General features: G+C 41.4%; 2 protein-coding genes across 2 annotated transcripts in view; both read left to right on the top strand.

Moving 5' to 3' along the window:
- CCDC6 (coiled-coil domain containing 6) overlaps window positions 1-2,811 on the top strand; it is a 71,760-nt gene extending 68,949 nt beyond the window's left edge. Inside the window, exon 9 of the mRNA XM_089683165.1 lies at window positions 1,325-2,811. Coding sequence (XP_089539291.1) covers window positions 1,325-1,513 — 189 coding nt within the window. The 3' untranslated portion in view covers window positions 1,514-2,811. The remainder of the gene's footprint in view (window positions 1-1,324) is intronic.
- A 6,464-nt stretch (window positions 2,812-9,275) lies between these two features.
- Window positions 9,276-20,101, top strand: part of SLC16A9 (solute carrier family 16 member 9) — a 110,046-nt gene continuing 99,220 nt past the window's right edge. Inside the window, exon 1 of the mRNA XM_089683162.1 lies at window positions 9,276-9,340. The gene's annotated coding sequence lies outside the window, so the exon portion shown is untranslated. The remainder of the gene's footprint in view (window positions 9,341-20,101) is intronic.

The following is a 20,101-nucleotide window of genomic DNA, read 5'->3' as shown; positions in this document are numbered from 1 at the left end:
AAACTTTATTCAGCACACACGATAAACACAGGTGTGTGCTGAATAAAGTTTCCGCAGATTGAAGGCTTGTGGCTGCCGCGGGGGGTGCTGGGAGTGGTAGTTCCGGCTCTCTCCACCCAGCATCTCTCAGTGCCTGGTTGGGATTCGGCTCATGGACGGAGCAGTGGCAGTGAGAGGAGGAGGCGACATCCCGAACTGAACTCTGTTCGCTCATCTAGAGGGAGATCCGGGGCTCCGTCCAGGTTCTTGATTCTATAGTTGCTGAATTAGTGGAGCTATGGACAGTGCTATTAAATTAGAGAGCCTTCTCATAATCCTGACCCATCCAAGCACCCAGAGGAGGGAATCCCTGTAACACAGGCTGCAGACCCATCCATCCTTAAATGGGACCTCTGGATGAGCAGACCACCTATCCAACCCAAGAAATTCTGCTGTGCTGTTCCATACCTAAAAGGAAGTTTACCATACGCCTGGCATATCCCACTCCATAAGAGGACCGTGGTGGATTTATTTATATGTGCATATTCAATGCACATCCGGTGAGTGCGCAATTTTACTATAACTTCCAAGCACAAGAATCTGAGTTCTGCTGCAGTTGGGATTCTGTATTGCTATCATTTCATTATTTATGAACTTTTTAAGTTTAATTTGTCACTTTTATTTACACATTTTTAGCGCTGCACTTCTTATTTATTATAGTACAATAATATAAAGCTAAACTCCAGGAACACAACTAAAAGGCACACATTTTAATGCATAACATTAAGTGCATGCAGTGTACCAGGATTTGACCTGGTATCAGCCTCTTGCAGTCCACTGTACAGTAGAGCTGTGTGAAAGTGGAAGACGCAGGACAAGGAGCCAATATTCATTGCATGTGCTGAGAATGAACTTACTGATAGGAAGAGATGAGAAAAGCTCATCTTTTTGCCAGCTTGGGCTCAGAGGATGTGGGTTGAATGATGCTGGGCTGCTATCCACCCTGAAAGACTAAGGATATCTAATGATGGAAGAAGTACTGCAGGGGACTGCACCAGATTAATGATTGGCATATTATTTGCCTTTTCTTTTTTTTTTTTTTCAGCTGGAGTTTTGCTTAACCACATTTTTTTCCTTTTATTTCTCTGTTCCTCCCAAAATACTAGCTTGAGAACAAAAATTACCCATTGATGGGAAATTTTTTGTATCTAGACATTAAATACTTATGTAAAATAGTTTGTAGTTTCCGACATGAGGTATATTGGAGTTCTATTTACTTTGGCGTTCATTGCAAACTGGGAAATGGCATGTCTGGTAAACACTTTGTGTATCTTTTTCTCTTCAGAGACCCTCGCCACGAAGGAGCAACAGTCCTGACAAGTTTAAGCGCCCCACTCCTCCTCCATCTCCAAACACCCAGACTCCAGTGCAGCCTCCGCCTCCGCCACCTCCTCCAGCACAACCTGCAGTCCAGTCAACCGCATCTCAGTCTGCCACTTCCCACAATTCAGTGCATCCTCCCTCTCAGCCCTAGTGCATGTCCTCTGCAGTTTCTGCATTTTGAGTTGGACTAAACATTGAACAGTTTACTCAAAGCCAAAGGCTTACCTGTCATATTCAGATTTGACTTTATTTGCACTGAGTTTACATAGGCTTCACTGTCTAATTGTGTTGTAAATGTTTGTCTCAGAATACAGCCAGTGTTGTGGGTCTTACAGCGTTCATGTTCCCACAAAATTCCCCCTTCATGTTTACTGACGCTACATGTACGTTACTACCCTGGCTGGGACAACCTTACTAAATGTTATATCATGCTGCTCAAAGGCTTTTCTCTTGAGGCTTTTAGGTTTATGTAATAAAAGGGATACTGTTTTTTTATTTTTGTTTCCATGGAATTTGCTTAAGTATTCTAAAGCATGATGGGTTGAACGTTCGTTTACTAGTATCCCATGCATACCGTAAATCACTACATTTAAATAATCTGACTTTTTAAAGTGCATATTGTGATCATAGGCCCATTGGCTTCCAACTTTGGAATCTAATCACACTCAGAGCCAGTCTTACTGTGTAATAGAAGAGCAGTAAGCTGATATAACAGCATGTTTTATTGCAAAAAAAAAGCCTATTAAAGCACAGTGTTAAATTGTATAAATCATGTGCTAGTAAGGATGTGTTTTATGGCTTTATGCGGAGGTAGGTTGAAGTTCTTCAGTGCCTGTAAATCACTTACATTTTTAGCTAGCTATCCATAAACCCAACCCCAAGTTCAGTGTCTATTGCACACAGCCCATAACTGATGCAAAGTCACATAAACCAAATTTTCATTGATTAAATAAACATGGTAGTGAAAAATGTGGGCAACTTTGTTTAAATATGTGGAATGTATTGTAAATGGATCTTAAGATTTAATTGTATCAGTTTTAGGTGATCTTATACCATAAACTGTCCGCAAATCCATTTCTGACTCTCAGTATTTAGGTTTTTTTTTTTTCTTTTTTAGGTGTATAAATTGGCTTTACAAGCTATGTAAAATATATATGGAACAATTTTTTTTTAATTTTGCAGAGTATTTTAAAATGCAAATTTAAATTGAACCCGGAAACACCCATGTGAGATGAAGAGTAAATTTTAGCTATGTACTGGCTGCGCAGCCAGACGCTTTGTATTCAACAAAAGCAAGACAGGTTAAAGAAAAATAGCACAGCTTGGCACTAATGAATGCTTAATTAGCAGAATACTGTAAGCCGGTACAATGTATAAAGAATTATTTTCTGAGTACATTTTTTTTTTTTTTTCATTTAGCACAAATAAATTGTTTGGTTTCACTTTGCAGTGGAACTGTGTGTGTTTTTCTTTGCTGGAGTTGCAGCCAGTCTTTATATTTTAGGTATAGTGATCTTCTGAACCAGGCAGTCATGCAAGCTGAACCTTTATTTTCTTCTGTCCTTCTATATACAGACCTGAATCTGTGAACCTGTGTGAATATCTTCGTACACACCACCTTGACTTAGGTCTAACTGTAAGCTTGCAAAGCACAACTGCTTATAGCAAGAAGTTGCAATGCCATCACAAATTATGTAAATATTTTATTTGGTGTCTGCTGTGCTACTACTTGTTGTCTAGAATGACACTTTCCTGCCTCATAAAGACTATAAGAAACACAGTGGCACTTTGAATTTAATTTGTTCATGTGTACAGCAATGCATGGCATTCCGATCACTGGCTGCAAAGGTTCTTTGCTGTTCAGATTATTACAGGATACTCACTCATGGTCATTTCATTATGTTAATTGACTAAAGACTTTTTGTGTGCATAATTTGCTAAATATATTTTATTTCTTTGGCTGCTAGTTCCATGCAGGGTTGTCACCTCTTCCTTTTAAAACAGAACACATTAATTACACAGGTTCTGTGGCTGATTAAGGTGATAATTAAACTTGCTTAGTGCCTTATCTGCATGAAATTAGCATCAGAATCTGTGTAATTAATGCGCTTGGGTTTAAAGGGAGATGGCAACCTTGGTTCCATGACTTCCCCTTCAATGCTGTTCACATACATGTTATAGGGCATTGACTGGAATGAGCATGACAACCAAACTACTAGGGCTACAACTAACAATTATTTTTATAATCCATTAGTTGACTGATTATTGTTTTTATTTATCAATTAGATAAAAACCTCAATATGCCATTTTGTCTTTTATTTATAATAAGGAACGTAATGTCTGGCTGCATGCACACTAGTGTTTTGTTATGGTCCTAGATGCTAATAGTGTTATCTTATTTGTCTATGCATACTGTTTGATGCTAGAAGTGCTTTTCAAGCTTCAGCATTTAGCAGAAGAAAAATTGTGTTTGGAGAGATTTTGGAAGCATTTTCCTGGCAGAAAAAAAAAAACACTGAATGTTCTTAATTGCTTCTAAGCGCTACCAATATTACTATGAGCTGGCAGAAAAATGCTATTAGCTTTTATCATCTAGTGTTTTTCATCACAGACACAGCTGATCATGTGATGAGGTAAATGGCCAATCACAGCGGCCTTTTACCACGTGATCAGCTGTGTCCAATGATACAGCAGATCACTGAGTAAATACAGTTGCCAGTTAACGGCTGCACTTTCCTCATGCTGTCAGCGTGAGGAAAGTACTGCCGATAACCAGCAACTGTCACAGAGCACATCTGCTGTGCCCTGATGATCAATGCCTCCTCATCAATGCCCACCAGTGACGCCTCATTAGTGCAGCCTATCTGTGCCACCTCATCAACGCACATCAGTGTAGGAGAAAAATTTCCTGTTTGCAAAATTTTATAACAGAAACAAAAAAAAAGTTTAGTTTTTTTGTTTATAGTGCAAAAAAAAAAAAAAAAAAACCCCAGTGGTGATTAAATACCACCAAAAGACAGCTCTATTTGTGTGAAAAGATAAAAAATTTCCTATGGGTACAATGTTGCATGACTGCGCAAATTGTCATTTAAAGTGCGAGTGTGCTGAAAATTGGCCTGGGCAGGAAGGGGGTAAAAGTGCCCAGTAGGCAAGTGGTTAATGAATAAAAATGAAATGCGTAGAACACTGTGTTGCAGATTTTCAGACAGGACTGTAATATTAGAATTTTATGTATGACCGAGTCCCTTGTCATCGACAAGTTGCATAATAAAAGCTACCTGCACCTGCAGTCACTAAGACATTTGGTAGCAGCAACATGCTTTTTGTATCACCTGTCATGATGGGTTAAACAAAAATTAACCCTTTATAGTACAAAAACAAATGTTTGCAGCTTAGCTGCAGATAATCAGTACTCTAAGGGGTCAATTTATACTGTGAGACCGTGAAAGTAAAAATGCACTATATAACTTATATAAATAATAAACTATCCAAGGAAGTAGGATATATGGGGTGTTTTAACTGGGAGTCAGGCATGAAGCTACATGAAGGGTAGGTGGGAGGAAATATATATTAAAGGAGTACTAAAGGCTGAGACTTTTTTGCATGGGTATAATAATTTTTTTTTAAATATAATGCAATAATATATCTGTTACCTTTTAAATGTAATTGTAATGCATTAATTGACCTCCAGTCTATAAGCCTCCATCTTATCTGGGTTCAGATGCTGATCATTACTGCACAGAGCCCTTACATCACTTTCTTCTCTTGCCCAGAGCTACTTGTCCCATGAGGCATTGCACCTCACACATTCACATTCTCAGGCACTTACTGACATGAACTATGTACTGCGTTTTGTGTGCTGCACTGTGTATACTGACATGTAAACAAATAGTGCATTCTATATGGCAGGCCAACTAATTGATAATGAAAATAGTTGACGACTCATTTTTTTAATCCGTTATCGTTGATTAGTTGTTTCAGCACTACAAACTACTTGCGTCTTTAATGAGATCATCATTGAGCCATCTACAATTCTTTAACATCACTTTTAAAGCCTCCAGACGTGGTTGAGTAATGAGTTACGCAAGCATATTTTGTGAAAATGGGAGGCTATATCCAATAGCAAGCTAGCCAGAGTATCTTTCAAATTGCGGTTGGCACTGTAGCTAAAAAAAGATCTACTTAAGCATGTTTTAGATTTCAAATGACCTCCATGGTTATGTTGTCACACTAGTTACTCGGGCCAGAATAAACGGCCATATAGTATGTTGTGAGTGAATGAGCCAATCACTACTCTAAACATACTCCTTATGTATGATATCTCAAAGGGCTATCTGTATAACTCATTGCAGCCAGTCTTTACATTTCTAAATCTGTCAGTTAAAGCATGGTGTAGCCATGGATCACGCCATTCTTTCAGATGCTTATCTTTGTCTTAAAGTACAGGACAGAGAATGAGTATTCCTAGACCATGGGTTATAGGCTGATACATGCAGGTGATTGAATACTGGCAAGCTTTTGAGGATACACATCCTGGACGTCCCTCCTATAACCCTACCCCACTCCGTTAGTCCTCAGTTATTTTTCTTGTGTCCTAAGGTGATGGACCTGTTCTCCCCTATGGGGAAATTGCTCTTAGCTTAGTGTTACTAAACGTACAACAGTAAAATCGGTAAAGTATGTTTATTATAATCACTGTGACACGTAAGGCGTTAATCCTTTGCATTGCGTAAAAAGGCTGTTTGATCCTGTTTTTCTATGACCCTCCCATTATTCCACAGTCCCCAGTCTGTCTGCTGACAGTACAGAGCAGAAGGAGAAACTCTGCGCTTGCTCAGTTTGGTGTGTTTTGCTAGAGTGTTTGGCACAGGGCTGATCAGCACTGTCCAGACAGATGGTCAGGGGTCATGCACCTTGATAGCACAGTCAAAGGAGAATTAAAACTCCTCTTACAAGCTTTAACCAGTGTTCTGATGGACACTGTTAGAAGTTACAAGACTGCTATATACTGCTGATGACAAAATGTATTTAGCAGTTTATATTTTTTAAAAAAAATTGCATTTCCATGTTTGTACTGTGGGAGACCAGATATAATGAATGCAGGGTCCTGGGTTTAGTAACACTATTTTATCTTCGGATTCTTTAATGCGCTTCTCTGTCTCCTAATACAACAGTAGTAGCAGTGCATCTGGAGTGGTGCAACTTCAGAAAAACCTTGAAGTGCACATGAACCCTGTGCTCTGGGGACAGCCTGTAATGTTGCTTCAGGCTCTGTATCCTACATGGGTGCTCACCTCTGCAGTTTGTGCAAGGTGTGTGGTTAGCCACAGGGTGCTATACAGAACCAGGGCCAAAGTCAATTCTTATAATACTCAGATCCTGAAGACTCTTCTGAGGGAATATGCTTATCATGACTGGTGAATCCTGGGCCCTATGCAGTGGCCAGCAACATAGAAAGGTGAGACAGGATTTTCCTATACAAAAACCATAATAGTGTTTGGAATGTATTCACTTTACTGTGTAAACTTTTCAATCTTGGCCCTAAAACTCAACCAGTTAGAGCTTAGTCTTATGTTGATGAGCAGGTGTTACATCACACCGTAAGTCACACATTTTACCACTGCTTCCACCTAGAGCCCCTTGTAAGCTACTTAGATGCTTCCTCCCACTCTTTTGTAATGAGGGCTTCTCTTCATGACCTTCTGCACCCAAGTTGCTCCTCCTTGGACAGGCTTACTATTTATTCCGCACTCTACTCTGCATGAGTACCCCGTAGAGGCATACCCATATCTAAGGTGGAAACCAGGTAAAAAGGGAGTCATGGCAAAAGCTCAGGCAAACGTTGGCTCTGCTGAATGCCCACACAACATGCAACCTCAGAGTGACAATGTGTCCCTTGCTCCAGCATAGGACCTGATTATAACCCTGGTCTCTGCCACTGATTCTAGCTGTATCTTGGGCATGTCCAGAGCAAAAAAAAAAATGCAGGCTTCTTCAGCTAATGTCCCTGTACAGGAGTTGATTCCCAATTATGACTGGCCTAGATAGGCAGACATAGAACCAGGCTGTGGAACATTTCTTACACCTGATAACGGCGTTGCTTGCCAGATTTATACTGCTGCACGCTGAAGCTGGGTTGGTTGACATTGTATGGCCTGTTTGCAGAGCTCTGCTTGCCTAGTTGTTGGCTACCCTTCTCATTCATTCCTTTGAGACATTCCAGGGTCTTTGAATACTCTGTGTCCTGTACTGTGTGATTTAGGAAAAAAGGAAAATGCCTTATCTTTGAGTACAGTACAGGACACAGGCTTCTCTCCCTTCATTTTCTGGGTTACTCTGCATTGCTTGCTACATAACTCAGGACTCAAAGATTGGGGTAGTGTTCTTGGGGGTTTCTATGGGCATGGTCTCAAAAAGCTTGCAAGTGTCCAATCAGCTGAAGGTACCAGTCTATAGTCCCGTGCCTGTGATTACTTTAAAGGTATGACATTTACAGGTAAGTCAATTTGTTCTTTTACTAGTTCTCTTCATTTTGTTAACCTTGCTGGAATAGGTTATATTGCAAGATTTTCGAGCTGACTCTGATGTCCCAAGTAGAATTGACTCCAAGTAGAATCTTCTTAGATCCATGGTGGCGAACCTATGGTACGTGTGCTGCAATGAGCACAGAGCCCTCGTTGCCTCACTACTGCCCTGCAGCTGAGCATTGGGTTCTGTGCAGTGGCAGCACCGACTGATGATGTCATGAGCCGCGTCTAGCTACTCGTTGGAGCTTTCAGTGTGCCTTTATCCAGCGCGGTCAGCCAGCAGTGGATCGGCTACAATAGCTAGCGGCTACAAACAAGAATGCTGATTTGCTGCACTGGATGTGAGTTTGTATACATATTCAACTGAGACTGACATTCTTTTAATGTTGTGCTGTCCCCTGGCATTTAAATCTGCAGCATTAGGAACATTGCCCCTCTGCACAGGTGGTCAGTATAACATTGCCCCTCTGGGCCGGGGGTCAGTGGAACATTGCCCCTCTGTGCCTGTGGTCAGCAAATTTGTGCAAAAGCACACCAAATGCAAACTTTTACTTTTCAATAAAAAGCTGCTTGTATCATTGAAAGCTCTTATTGTGTTTTTTCTTTTTGAAACAAAAGATGTTAACGTGTGAGTTTTCTAAACTAAAACCTCAGTATTCAGGGTTAATTGCAGTGTTGGCACTTTGCGATAAATAAGTGTGTTTTGGGTCACAGTTTGGACACTCAGGCTCCAAAAGGTTTGCATCACTGTCCTAGATCATTCAGGTATATGTAAGTGAAACAGGTGCTCTTGGTGTTCTACTAGTGGTATGTGGTTTTAGATTGGCAAAATAAATGGTCATATCACTTCACCATGAACAAAAAATGTTTTGCTATCAAGCAAGACCAAACTTGGGTTGACAGAACAGAGGAGTTCTACTTTTGAGCATGTTTATTTTTTTTTTTTAAACCAGTTTATCGCTAAAATCTGCCTAAATTTCCAAGCCATGTTTGAATACCTACTCAAAAACTGCATTACCTTGTATAGACAGCAGATGGCGATGAAACAATAGATTTGGCTTGATCTATGTGATTATGGAACTATACAGACATTAATTTATAGAATAGTGTGGCATGGTGAAGAAGGTATACAGCAGGTTTTCGCAACCGGTTTAATATGGAGGAACCCTTGAAATAACAATTTTGAGTCCTGTTCACTTGTGTGCGATTTTCCTTGCCCACACAGCTCATTAGCATCCACCTAATATCACAGCCATTCTGCCTTCCACGTCCTGAGCTGACATTTGTCTATAGGCACAACAAGTACAGGTATTTTTAGGAGCGGCTGACACTCCTCTCAGCTGAGTGGCCACTTCCCACTGGGTTTCATCATAATTTCTCAGCAAACGATGGCTTCATGCAGGCAGAGCGGTGGGGAAAAGAACCAAGAGTTTTACCAGATTCTTTATCAGGTGAGGAAGTTCCCCTGTAAAGTTTGCCCTGCATTGGCTCCCCTGTGGGACAGATTAGTTCTGAATCTCTGCTCTTGTCTGCTACTTCCACTGTTTCAGGGGCACATTCCTTCCTTTTGTGGTAAGGGAATAATTCTCCCCAGCAATTTCTGGACTAGGAGATCAGTTACTAGTGGTTATTACTAGCCTAAGATGGGGCATTGTTTGCCCCTCCTCCCCATTTGTGGGAAAGTGGGGTGTAGGAGGAAGGCCCTTTGGGGAAGGAGGTAGAAAAAGTGGTAGCTGCTGAGAATCAGAAATCCTCTAGAGGAGCTATCTCAGGGTCCAGGGTTGTCTCAGACACAGAAGACCATAGTGGTCTTCCTGGCAGATGTGGTTCGCACTAACCATAAGTTACTGCTACCTGAATTATTTTTTTTTTTTTTTTAAACCTTAAAGTCACTGGTTTGGGGTCCCGGAGGCCACCAAAAATTCCCAAGACGTTTCAGAGCATTCATGTATCACTTGCAGGATGTAATGTATGCTGATTGGACTCACCCTGAGAAGGTTATTTTTACTACAGAAATGGTTTACTCACCAGTACCCCACAGAGAGAGATTCTACAAGAAATGGGGGGTTGATGGCTGTTCACCCATTTGGTTCTTATTTAAATAAGACTGACAGTCCTCATGTTTAAAGATGCCACTGATAAGAGGTTGGAGGTCTTTTTTAATGTGTAATTCTTTCTGATCGGAGTGGCTCTGTGATATTTGCTGTAGGAGTGTTCCAATTCTTTTAGGTCTTGGTGAATCAGATGCACTCCTCCAGGGAATTTGTTCCAGAAGACCTTGTCACTGACAACTACTGAAATATTTTCCAACAGCCCTGAGCTTTTCAGTAGATGCCTTGGAGGACTCCATAAGGTAACTTCCACTAATGGGCATGAAAAGAATCCTATAACTTAAGTGTTTCTTGCTGTGACTTCTCTGCAAAAAGCACAGTGAGTGGCTTCCCCTGAGGGCAAACTGATTTGGACCATTTTTGGATACTTACATCCAGAAGGTGGCTGTAGGGAAAAGCATTGTCTTGCCCCGAAGCAAAAGTTACATCAGAAGCCACTAATGTCTTCAGAGTCCAAGAAGAGTTTCTTTCGTAAGCAACCAGCCTCAGACTCCAAACAAAAGTCCACATACCAGTTTCCTAAAAGGAAGAATTGGAACCCCAAGTCCTCCAGTTCTGAAGATGAATCTTCCTCTCAGTGAAAGGGTGCCCCACCACTCAATCAGAGAGTCACTTGGGCACAGGAGACATCCAAAGAATACAAGCTGAATTTTTTGTGTACAAAAGTGCTTTTGTATCCACAAAAAGAGCAATTTTCCTTGCAGCCCTGGAAAGGCTACTGTCTAAAGGGGTCATTGTGCTTGTCCCAGGTGAGGACAGTCTCAAGGGTTTTACTGCAACCTGTTCACAGTTGGATCTGGACATGCATGAGAGTGCAGGGGAAGATGGTAACCACCTTTGAGGCAGTCCTCCATGAACAGTTTTACTCCAGATTTACACAGCTGCATATCTTGGTGGTATGAGACAAGTGTCATGAGTCCAAGGATCAGCCAATGCATCCGACTCCCAAGACTAGAGTGGCTATGGGACAGTGGATATTCCCTCAGATGCAGGGAAATCCATCTCTCAAATGAAGGGGGTAGGTTTTATCAATGGATGCCAGCCCATCAGACTAGGTTGGTTTCTGGATAACCTTTTGGTTCAGGAAACGTGGTTGTCAGAGCAGTGGAAGTTGTTGATCAACATCCTGGAACTTTGGTCAGTTTAGCTGGTCCTCACAGGTTAGTCTATCTTCCTTCAGGGTCTCCCTATAAAAGTGCAGTCAGATAATGCCACTGCGGTGACATGCATCAACCATCAAGGGGTAAGCAGAATTGATTTTTCCTGGGCAGGATTAATCTCCACTGTCCACATTCCTGAAATGGAAAATTGGCAGGCTAATTTCCCAGCCATTAAAAACTGAATCTAGAGGAATGGCCCCTTCAACTGGAGGTATTCCGAAATTTGTCTGTGGTGGGAGGTGCTGGATGTTGCTCTCTTTGCATCTAAATGTAACAACATACTGGACAAATCTGTATCCATCACTAGTGTCCTGTAGTCATCTTGTTGGATGCACTAGTGACTCCTTGGAATCTGTTTTCTCTGATCTATGCCTTTGCTCCACTTCAACCCCTGTATATGTCCCTGTATTTCCAGTGCACCAATGCTTCCTGTGTTATGTTGTGGGCACACAACCTTACCAAATCTTACCTGTTCCCTTTGGGCTGGCCACTGTGTCTCAAGTGTTCACTAAACAACTTCTGCTCTACTCAAGGGGCTACTTGGACAACCAACTACCAGGATAGCAGTCGACACTGGCCCTGCCCACCAATGTCTGACAGACTTTGCATACTCTGCAAAGGTTAGGGTAGATCCTAAGCTTCCAGATGTCAGCGCTGGAGCTGACGCATTGCTTGAAGTATTGGGGTCTTCTCCTGGATATGACCCAGTCTAGAGTCTTTCTTCATAGGGGGGAAACTTCAGACTCTGCTCCCATGTTTTAAGCTCTACAGTCTGGGAGCTGACCCTCCATCCGTGGTTGCATTAGGGTCCCTGACTTGATGGTAGCCTCCCTACAGCAGTGCACAATGTCCAATTGCACTCCAGACAGGTACAACTGAACATTCTAATGGGACAAGAAGGGCACATTCTCTGGATTGTCAAATGCTGCCTTCTGTGTATTCAGTCTGGCCCACTCCCCAGTTGCATTGCTTTGGGAGCGTCCCTATGTCTTTAACTCCTCCCTGTGTCTTGCAATGCACAATTAAGAAAATTGGATTTTGACTTGCCTGTAAAATCCTTTTGCCTTCATGTAAATGTTTTATTACTATACCTTTTGAAGAGAAAATCGTGTTTCAGATCAATGGTTACAGTTTTTCATATGCATATAAACAGCCGCATGGTAGTTTCCTTGATGGGGGTGGACATACCCGTACGTCTACCCATTCCTATATCTCATGCACATCCTCTGGGGCACACAGCATCATGCTTTTTGATCACAGATCAGGGTACAGGGCCATTGAAATTGGCCCTGTACCATGTGATCACTCTGACCAATTACACATGTAAACAAAGCCTGTGTCATGCAGGTTGTGAACCAGCTGATGACTGTGAGTGGAAGCTGAGTGCTTAAAATGAAATTTTATCCATAAAAATTTGATGACAAACATTGTTCTTTGACAAAAGAACATACGTTCCACATTAATAATTATGCTACCAAAATTAGTGTGCTGTAAATTGCCTCCAGCTTTTCTCCTGTTTCTTCTTTTTGGAGGCCGCCATTTTGTTGAAGCTCAGAACAGTCACTCTCTTATTGGAAATTCTCCTCCCCTCCATGTTCTCAAAAACTATATGTTACTTTAAATATGTACATTTCTAGCCTTGATTGTAAGTCTTGGCTTAGCTAGAGAGGAAGGCTGAAGGAAGCTTTATAGTACTGAAGCTCACAGCATGAAGGAAAAAGGAGAGAGATTTGGGGACAAGGACAGGAGGCTGGTCCATTTCAGGGGCTTGGGAAAGCACCCAAAAGCGCTCTTGACCTACCTAAGCTTTAGGTGATCAACTCATTGCGATGAGTGAGGTTCTGGAGGGGAGCACGAGTGATAGCTCGTATCACACCTACTTGTCAAGATCGCCAGTTTATCACCAAGTCACTATTGTATTTAAACTGTGTAAGGTGCTTTATAGTACCGGGACTCTATAAAATGAACACATTTATTGCATCAATACACATTGACTCTTTTTGAAGGACATTTTTCAGCGCAATTAATATAGTATGTTGTATTTGGGGAAGGTGTTTTGTATTTCCCTTAATATTTATATGTTGGTATATAGGGGTTTTCACTTTATATTTAATGATTTTCACCACAATTATTATTATTATTATACAGGATTTATATAGCGCCAACAGTTTGCACAGCGCTTTACAATATAAGGGAGACAGTACAATTACAATACATTTCAGTACAGAAGGAATAGGAGGGCCCTGCTCGTGGAGCTTACAATCTAAAGATCTAAAAATCATGATTATATCTGCTAAAAAATGTTGCATAGGTATCCTTATTATAGCGGGAGGTGCACTGCAGTACGATGCACCACGGAGGTGTGTAGAATCCCTCAAATTGAGGACACAAGTCATTGCAGCACGGCACACACTGTAGGTATTTTCTTATTTTTAGAGTTGTGACCACATATTTGCATATTGAGGAGGGAGGTGCATTGTAGTACAATTCACTCACCCAATCACGTTAACATACTTTTTGGGGATTCACATACATACTTATCACTTTATACCGTGTCTCACAGTTTTTGAAGTGGCAGCGAAGCATTCCAATTTACATCACCAAGTGCAATGCAAAGTGTTGGATGCAGTGGTGTAAAGCTTGCTGCCACTTTACTCAACAGTGGAAACGTGTTCTCTGAAGTGATGAATCACACTTCTCCATCTAGTAATCTGATGGACGTGTCTCGGTTTGGCAGTTTCCAGGAGAACAGTACTTGCCTGACTGCATTGTGTGAAGTGTAAACTTTGGTGGAGGGGGTATTATGGTGTGGGGTTCTTTTCAGGGGTTGTTCTTGGCCCTTTAGTTCCAGTAAAGGGAACTCTTAAGGCGTCAGCATACCAAGAGATTTTGGACAATTTCATGCTCCCAACTTTGTGGGAACAGTTTGGGGATGTTACCTTCCTGTTCCAATATGACTGCACACCAGTGCACAAAGCAAGGTTCATAAAGTCATGGATGAGTGAGTTTGGGGTGGAGGAACTTGTCTGGCCTGCACAGAGTCCTGACCTCAACTCGATAGAACACCTTTGGGATGAAGTAGAGCAGAGACTGTGAGCCAGGCCTTCAGTGCCTGAACTCCCGAATGTGCTTCTGGAGGAATGGTCAAACTTTCCCATAGACACTCCTAAACCTTGTGGACAGCCTTCCCAGAAGAATTGAAGCTGTTATAGCTGCAAAGGGTGGTCCAACTCAATACTGAACCCTATGGACTAAGGCTGGCCATACATTATACAATTTTCTTGAGATTTTTGGTATAGATTTACCACAAACCATATAATAGGAGGTCAAATCTAACAGCACTTTCAATTGTATCCAATTAGTCAGGCTCTTGCACTACATAGTTGAAGGTAAATCTAAAGGAAATTGGACAGAAATGTGTATAGTGTATGGCCAGCCTAAGACTGGGATGCCATTAAAGTTCATGTGCGTGTAAAGCAGTGTTTCTCAACTCCAGTCCTCATGGACCCCCAACAGGTCATGTTTTCAGGATTTCCCTTAGATGAAACAGCTGTGGTAACTACTAAGGCAGTGAAACTGATCAAATCACCTGTGCAAAATAATGGAAATCCTGAAAACATGACCTGTTGGGGGTCCATGAGTACTGGAATTGAGAAACACTGGTGTAAAGGCAGGCGTCCCAATACTTTTCGCAATATAGTGTGTATGTATGTGTATGTATAATATATATGAAACATACTATCAACAGAATTGTGAAGTGTATGTAGTAAAGAAATTTAAAAAAAAAAAAAATTATATATATATATATATATACACACGCACACATACAGTGCATCCAGAAAGTATTCACAGCGCTTAACTTTTGCCACATTTTGTTATGTTACAACCTTATTCCAGAATGGAATAAATTCATCTTTTTCCTCAACATTCTACAAACAATACCCCATAATGACAACATGAAAGATCGTTTTGAAATGCTTGCAATTTATTAAAAATAAAATACGAACGGGTATGAACAGGTTTTATTGCCAAAGCTTAATTGAAGAAGCTGAGGTTAGAAGATGATTGGCTACCATGCACAGCTGCACCAGATTTAGTAAATCTCCCCATGAATTGGAGCAGTGGTTTCCTGTTGTGATACTGTAAATCATGAAATAGCATTGTACCCTTTAACCAGATATTTTTCTTTGTAAAAGTCCCTTTAAATGTAGTTTCACCTCCAGCAGTACTGAACACAGATAGCATAGTGTCTGGATCTAGAAGCTGGATGTACCACACAGTTCAAGGTTAGCTGCTTTATTGGTATTTTTATCTCTTGAATTAATAAAGACTGGTGCAGACATATTTTACGAAAGTGTCTTGCAGCGTACTAAAAGTGGTGCAGCTAGAGCTTGTACTTGCATTTGGCGCATGCTGCTCCATTTTTCAAACACACGCGAGACACTTTCACAAAATCTGTCTCTGTACACCAATCGAAAGTTGGTCTTAATTTGGTACACATAAGATATGAACTGTTGATATTGTATTTTAAATTTGGTGCAGGCGTTGCAACACAGTGTAGAAGTGGAACAAATTAGAACTTGCTGAATTTGTTGCATGAGTTGCTGTGAGAACCAAAACTGTCCCAGATGTTTTGTTGAATTATGTGCAACACTATAACAAGAACAATTAACACCAGAAAAGTGGTGCAGCAGCTTTATTGAATTCCCCCAATGTTTTCATAGCGTTCCCTATACTCCATGTAACAGGTTTAGGGTGAATGTAATTTGGTACTGTGTGCAACAAGCTGTTGAAGCCACTTGAACCATGTAATGCTGTAGCTTGTGTGTAACAATGATTTTTTTTATTATGCGCTTTTCATGTTTACAAATTGGTAAAAAATGCTTAAAAATTGTTTCTTTTTAAATCCTATGGAACTCTTCACACCAGTGCGCTAATGGTGCAGTGCATTTTTAAAAGTCCTGCATGCTGCATTTTTGGTGCATGTTGAAAAAACACACCTCCCCATTGAAATCAATGTAAAACACGTACAAAAATGCACTGCATTTTTGGTGCGCTTTTTAACCACTTCTCTTTTGTCGTTCCGGGTGGACATCATATCACATCCTCATATTTTTTATTCATCATTCCAGAGCACCTACTGCCATTTTTCTGCACCTCAGTTCCTGTGTTTTTGTGCATAGTTGAGTCACTTAGCCTTGTTTCCACAATGGCTATTTGGCTGCAATTCTTTCATGAAGACCACTTCTACGTCGTAGATGGGTTTACCTGGGTCTGTAGTGATGGCACTGCTGGACATCCTCTGATGTCGAAGGGAAGTAAACATGATGTGTCTTTCATCTGCTGTTTCCCATGGCGAACACTGTATCTACAGTCCTCAATGTTACCCCGATCAATGGTATCTGCAATGCCGAGAAATACAGGCATATACAGATCCATCATGCCATACCACTAGGGAGACGTATGATTGGCCCCAAATTTATTCTGCAGCAGGACAACAACCCCAAACATGCAGCCAATGTCATTAGGAACTATCTTCAGTGTAAAGAAGAGTCCTGGGAGTGATGGTTTGGTCCCCACACAGTCCTGGTCTCAACATTACCTAGTCTGTCTGGGATTGCATAAAGTAACAGAAGGATTTGAGGCAGCCTACACCCACAGAACAACCTACCTGCAGAGCTCCTTAAAAAACTGTGCATAAGCACTGTGTGTACCTAGAAGAATTGATGTTGGTTTGAAGCCAAAGGGTAGTCACACAAAATATGAATTTGATTTAGATTTTTCTTTGCTCACTTTGCATTTTGTAAATTGATAAAAATAAACAATTTAAAATATATATTTTTTGAAAGCATTCTTCCTTATTATTTATTTATTTCAGATACTTATATAGCGCTGTCAATTTACGCAGCACTTTACACATATACAGTCAGGTCCATAAATATTGGGACATTGACACAATTCTAACATTTTTGGCTCTATACACCACCACAATTGATTTGAAATGAAACAAACAAGATGTGCTTTAACTGCAGACTGTCAGCTTTAATTTGAGGGTATTTACATCCAAAGCAGGTGAACGGTGTAGGAATTACAATAGTTTGCATATGTGCCTCCCACTTGTTAAGGGACCAAAAGTAATGGGACAGAATAATAATCAGAAATCAAACTTTCAGTTTTTAATACTTGGTTGCAAATCCTTTGCAGTCAATTACAGCCTGAAGTCTGGAACGCATAGACATCACCAGACGCTGGGTTTCATCCCTGGTGATGCTCTGCCAGGCTTCTACTGCAACTGTCTTCAGTTCCTGCTTGTTCTTGGGGCATTTTCCCTTCAGTTTTGTCTTCAGCAAGTGAAATGCATGCTCAATCGGATTCAGGTCAGGTGATTGACTTGGCCATTGCATAACATTCCACTTCTTTCCCTTAAAAAACTCTTTGGTTGCTTTTGCAGTATGCTTTGGGTCATTGTCCATCTGCCCTGTGAAGCGGCGTCCAATGAGTTCTGAAGCATTTGGCTGAATATGAGCAGCTAATATTGCTCGAAACACTTCAGAATTCATCCTGCTGCTTTTGTCAGCAGTCACATCATCAATAAATACAAGAGAACCAGTTCCATTGGCAGCCATACATGCCCACGCCATGACACTACCACCACCATACTTCACTGATGAGGTGGTATGCTTAGGATCATGAGCAGTTCCTTTCCTTCTCCATACTCTTCTCTTCCCATCACTCTGGTACAAGTTGATCTTGGTCTCATCTGTCCATAGGATGTTGTTCCAGAACTGTGAAGGCTTTTATAGATGTCGTTTGGCAAACTCTAATCTGGTCTTCCTGTTTTTGAGGCTCACCAATGGTTTACATCTTGTGGTGAACCCTCTGTATTCACTCTGGTGAAGTCTTCTCTTGATTGTTGACTTTGACACACATACACCTACCTCCTGGAGAGTGTTCTTGATCTGGCCAGCTGTTGTGAAGGATGTTTTCTTCACCGGGGAAAGAATTCTTCGGTCATCCATCACAGTTGTTTTCCGTGGTCTTCCGGGTCTTTTGGTGTTGCTGAGCTCACCGGTGCGTTCCTTCTTTTTAAGAATGTTCCAAACACTTGTTTTGGCCATGCCTAATGTTTTTGCTATCTCTCTGATGGGTTTTTTTGTTTTTTCAGCCTAATGATGGCTTGCTTCACTGATAGTGACGGCTCTTTGGATCTCATCTTGAGAGTTGACAGCAACAGATTGCAAATGCAAACAGCACACTTGAAATGAACTCTGGACCTTTTATCTGCTCATTGTAATTGGGATAATGAGGGAATAACACACACCTGGTCATGGAACAGCTGAGAAGCCAATTGTCCCATTACTTTTGGTCCCTTAACAAGTGGGAGGCACATATGCAAACTGTTGTAATTCCTACACCGTTCACCTGATTTGGATGTAAATACCCTCAAATTAAAGCTGACAGTCTGCAGTTAAAGCACATCTTGTTTGTTTCATTTCAAATCCATTGTGGTGGTGTATAGAGCCAAAAATGTTAGAATTGTGTCGATGTCCCAATATTTATGGACCTGACTGTATATTGTACATTCACATCAGTCCCTAACCTTCAAGGGGTTTACAATCGAAGGTCCCTAACTCACATTCATAGATACACATACTAGGGCCAAATTAGACAGGATCCAATTAACCTATCGGCATGTCTTTGGAGTGTGGGAGGAAACCGGAGTACCCGGAGGAAACCCACGCAGGCACAGGGAGAACAGGCAAACTCCAGGCAGGTGGTGCCGTGGCTGGGATTCAAACCAATGACCCTAGTACTGCCAGGCGGAAGTGCTAACCATTTAGCCACTGTGCTGCCTACTTTACAGCATGCCATCGCACCTACCTATACCTTTTGCACAGTACTGTATGTCTGGTATGTTATGTATGGCCAGTTAACTGTTGCGATGATATCTACCACTCAGTGCATTGTTTACTATAAGCTGTTCCACCCAAAGGGGTTGGTATATTAAAGGATTGGAAGCTGTTCATCTAGAAAAATTAATGTTTTTGCAACGTGTATTTTCATTTTGCAAAATGATTTTAGTGCATAATGTGAACCCATGTTCATGTTACTTAATTATTCACATATGCTGGAAGTGTAAAAAAAGGTTTGTTTTAATCGTACATCACAGGGGACAGGAAAGTTATTTCCAATGGTCTGCATTGAGATATATTCTACTGCCATGTGATTGAACACTGGCAAATTGCAAAGCCTGACCCAGCTCTGCACAACCCCACCCACTCCTAGCATTGATGGACCTATTGCTCTACTTTGATGTACTACCTGAAAGTGAATCACTGCATTTAGCTGCTGAGCCTAGGTGTTCAAGAACAGCTGTGGTTAGGTGGATCGGTACATATGCCCGCCTCCAGGACTTCTCCAGGGCGTCACCCATACTCTGGAACTCCCTACCCCAATCCATCAGACTATTACCTACTCTCCTCTCCTTTAGGCGCACCCTGAAAACCCACCTCTTCAGGGAAGCCTACCCCACCCCCTGCTAATTCCCGACCGCCTCCATTCTTCCTACCACTCCATCCCCCACAGCTATTTCCTCCTGTACCACTATCCCCTCCCTCCTAGATTGTAAGCTCCAAGGAGCAGGGCCCTCGAGCCCCTCGTGTATCGCATTGTATTGTTATTGTACTGTTGCATGTTCTGTCTCCCATTGTAATGTACAGCGCTGAGCGAACTATTGGCGCTTTATAAATACTGTATAATAATAATAATAATATGGGTTTTATTATACCTAGAGGGACTGTACCTGAATCTAGATTTGAGGAACAGTGATGGCTAGTAAGCTGCTACTTGCACCGGATCCTGTGATGGGCTGTTCATGACAGGCTGTTGCATCACATGAGTTAGCTGGCAGGGTGCTCTACAGGTCCGATGCTGTGGTCAG

The sequence above is a fragment of the Staurois parvus genome, unplaced genomic scaffold (assembly GCF_062004578.1).
Source record: "Staurois parvus isolate SC_StPar_1 unplaced genomic scaffold, SC_StPar_1.0 ptg000303l, whole genome shotgun sequence".
Classification (NCBI taxonomy): Eukaryota; Metazoa; Chordata; class Amphibia; order Anura; family Ranidae; genus Staurois; species Staurois parvus.
This window is presented reverse-complemented; position numbering and strand designations above follow the sequence as displayed.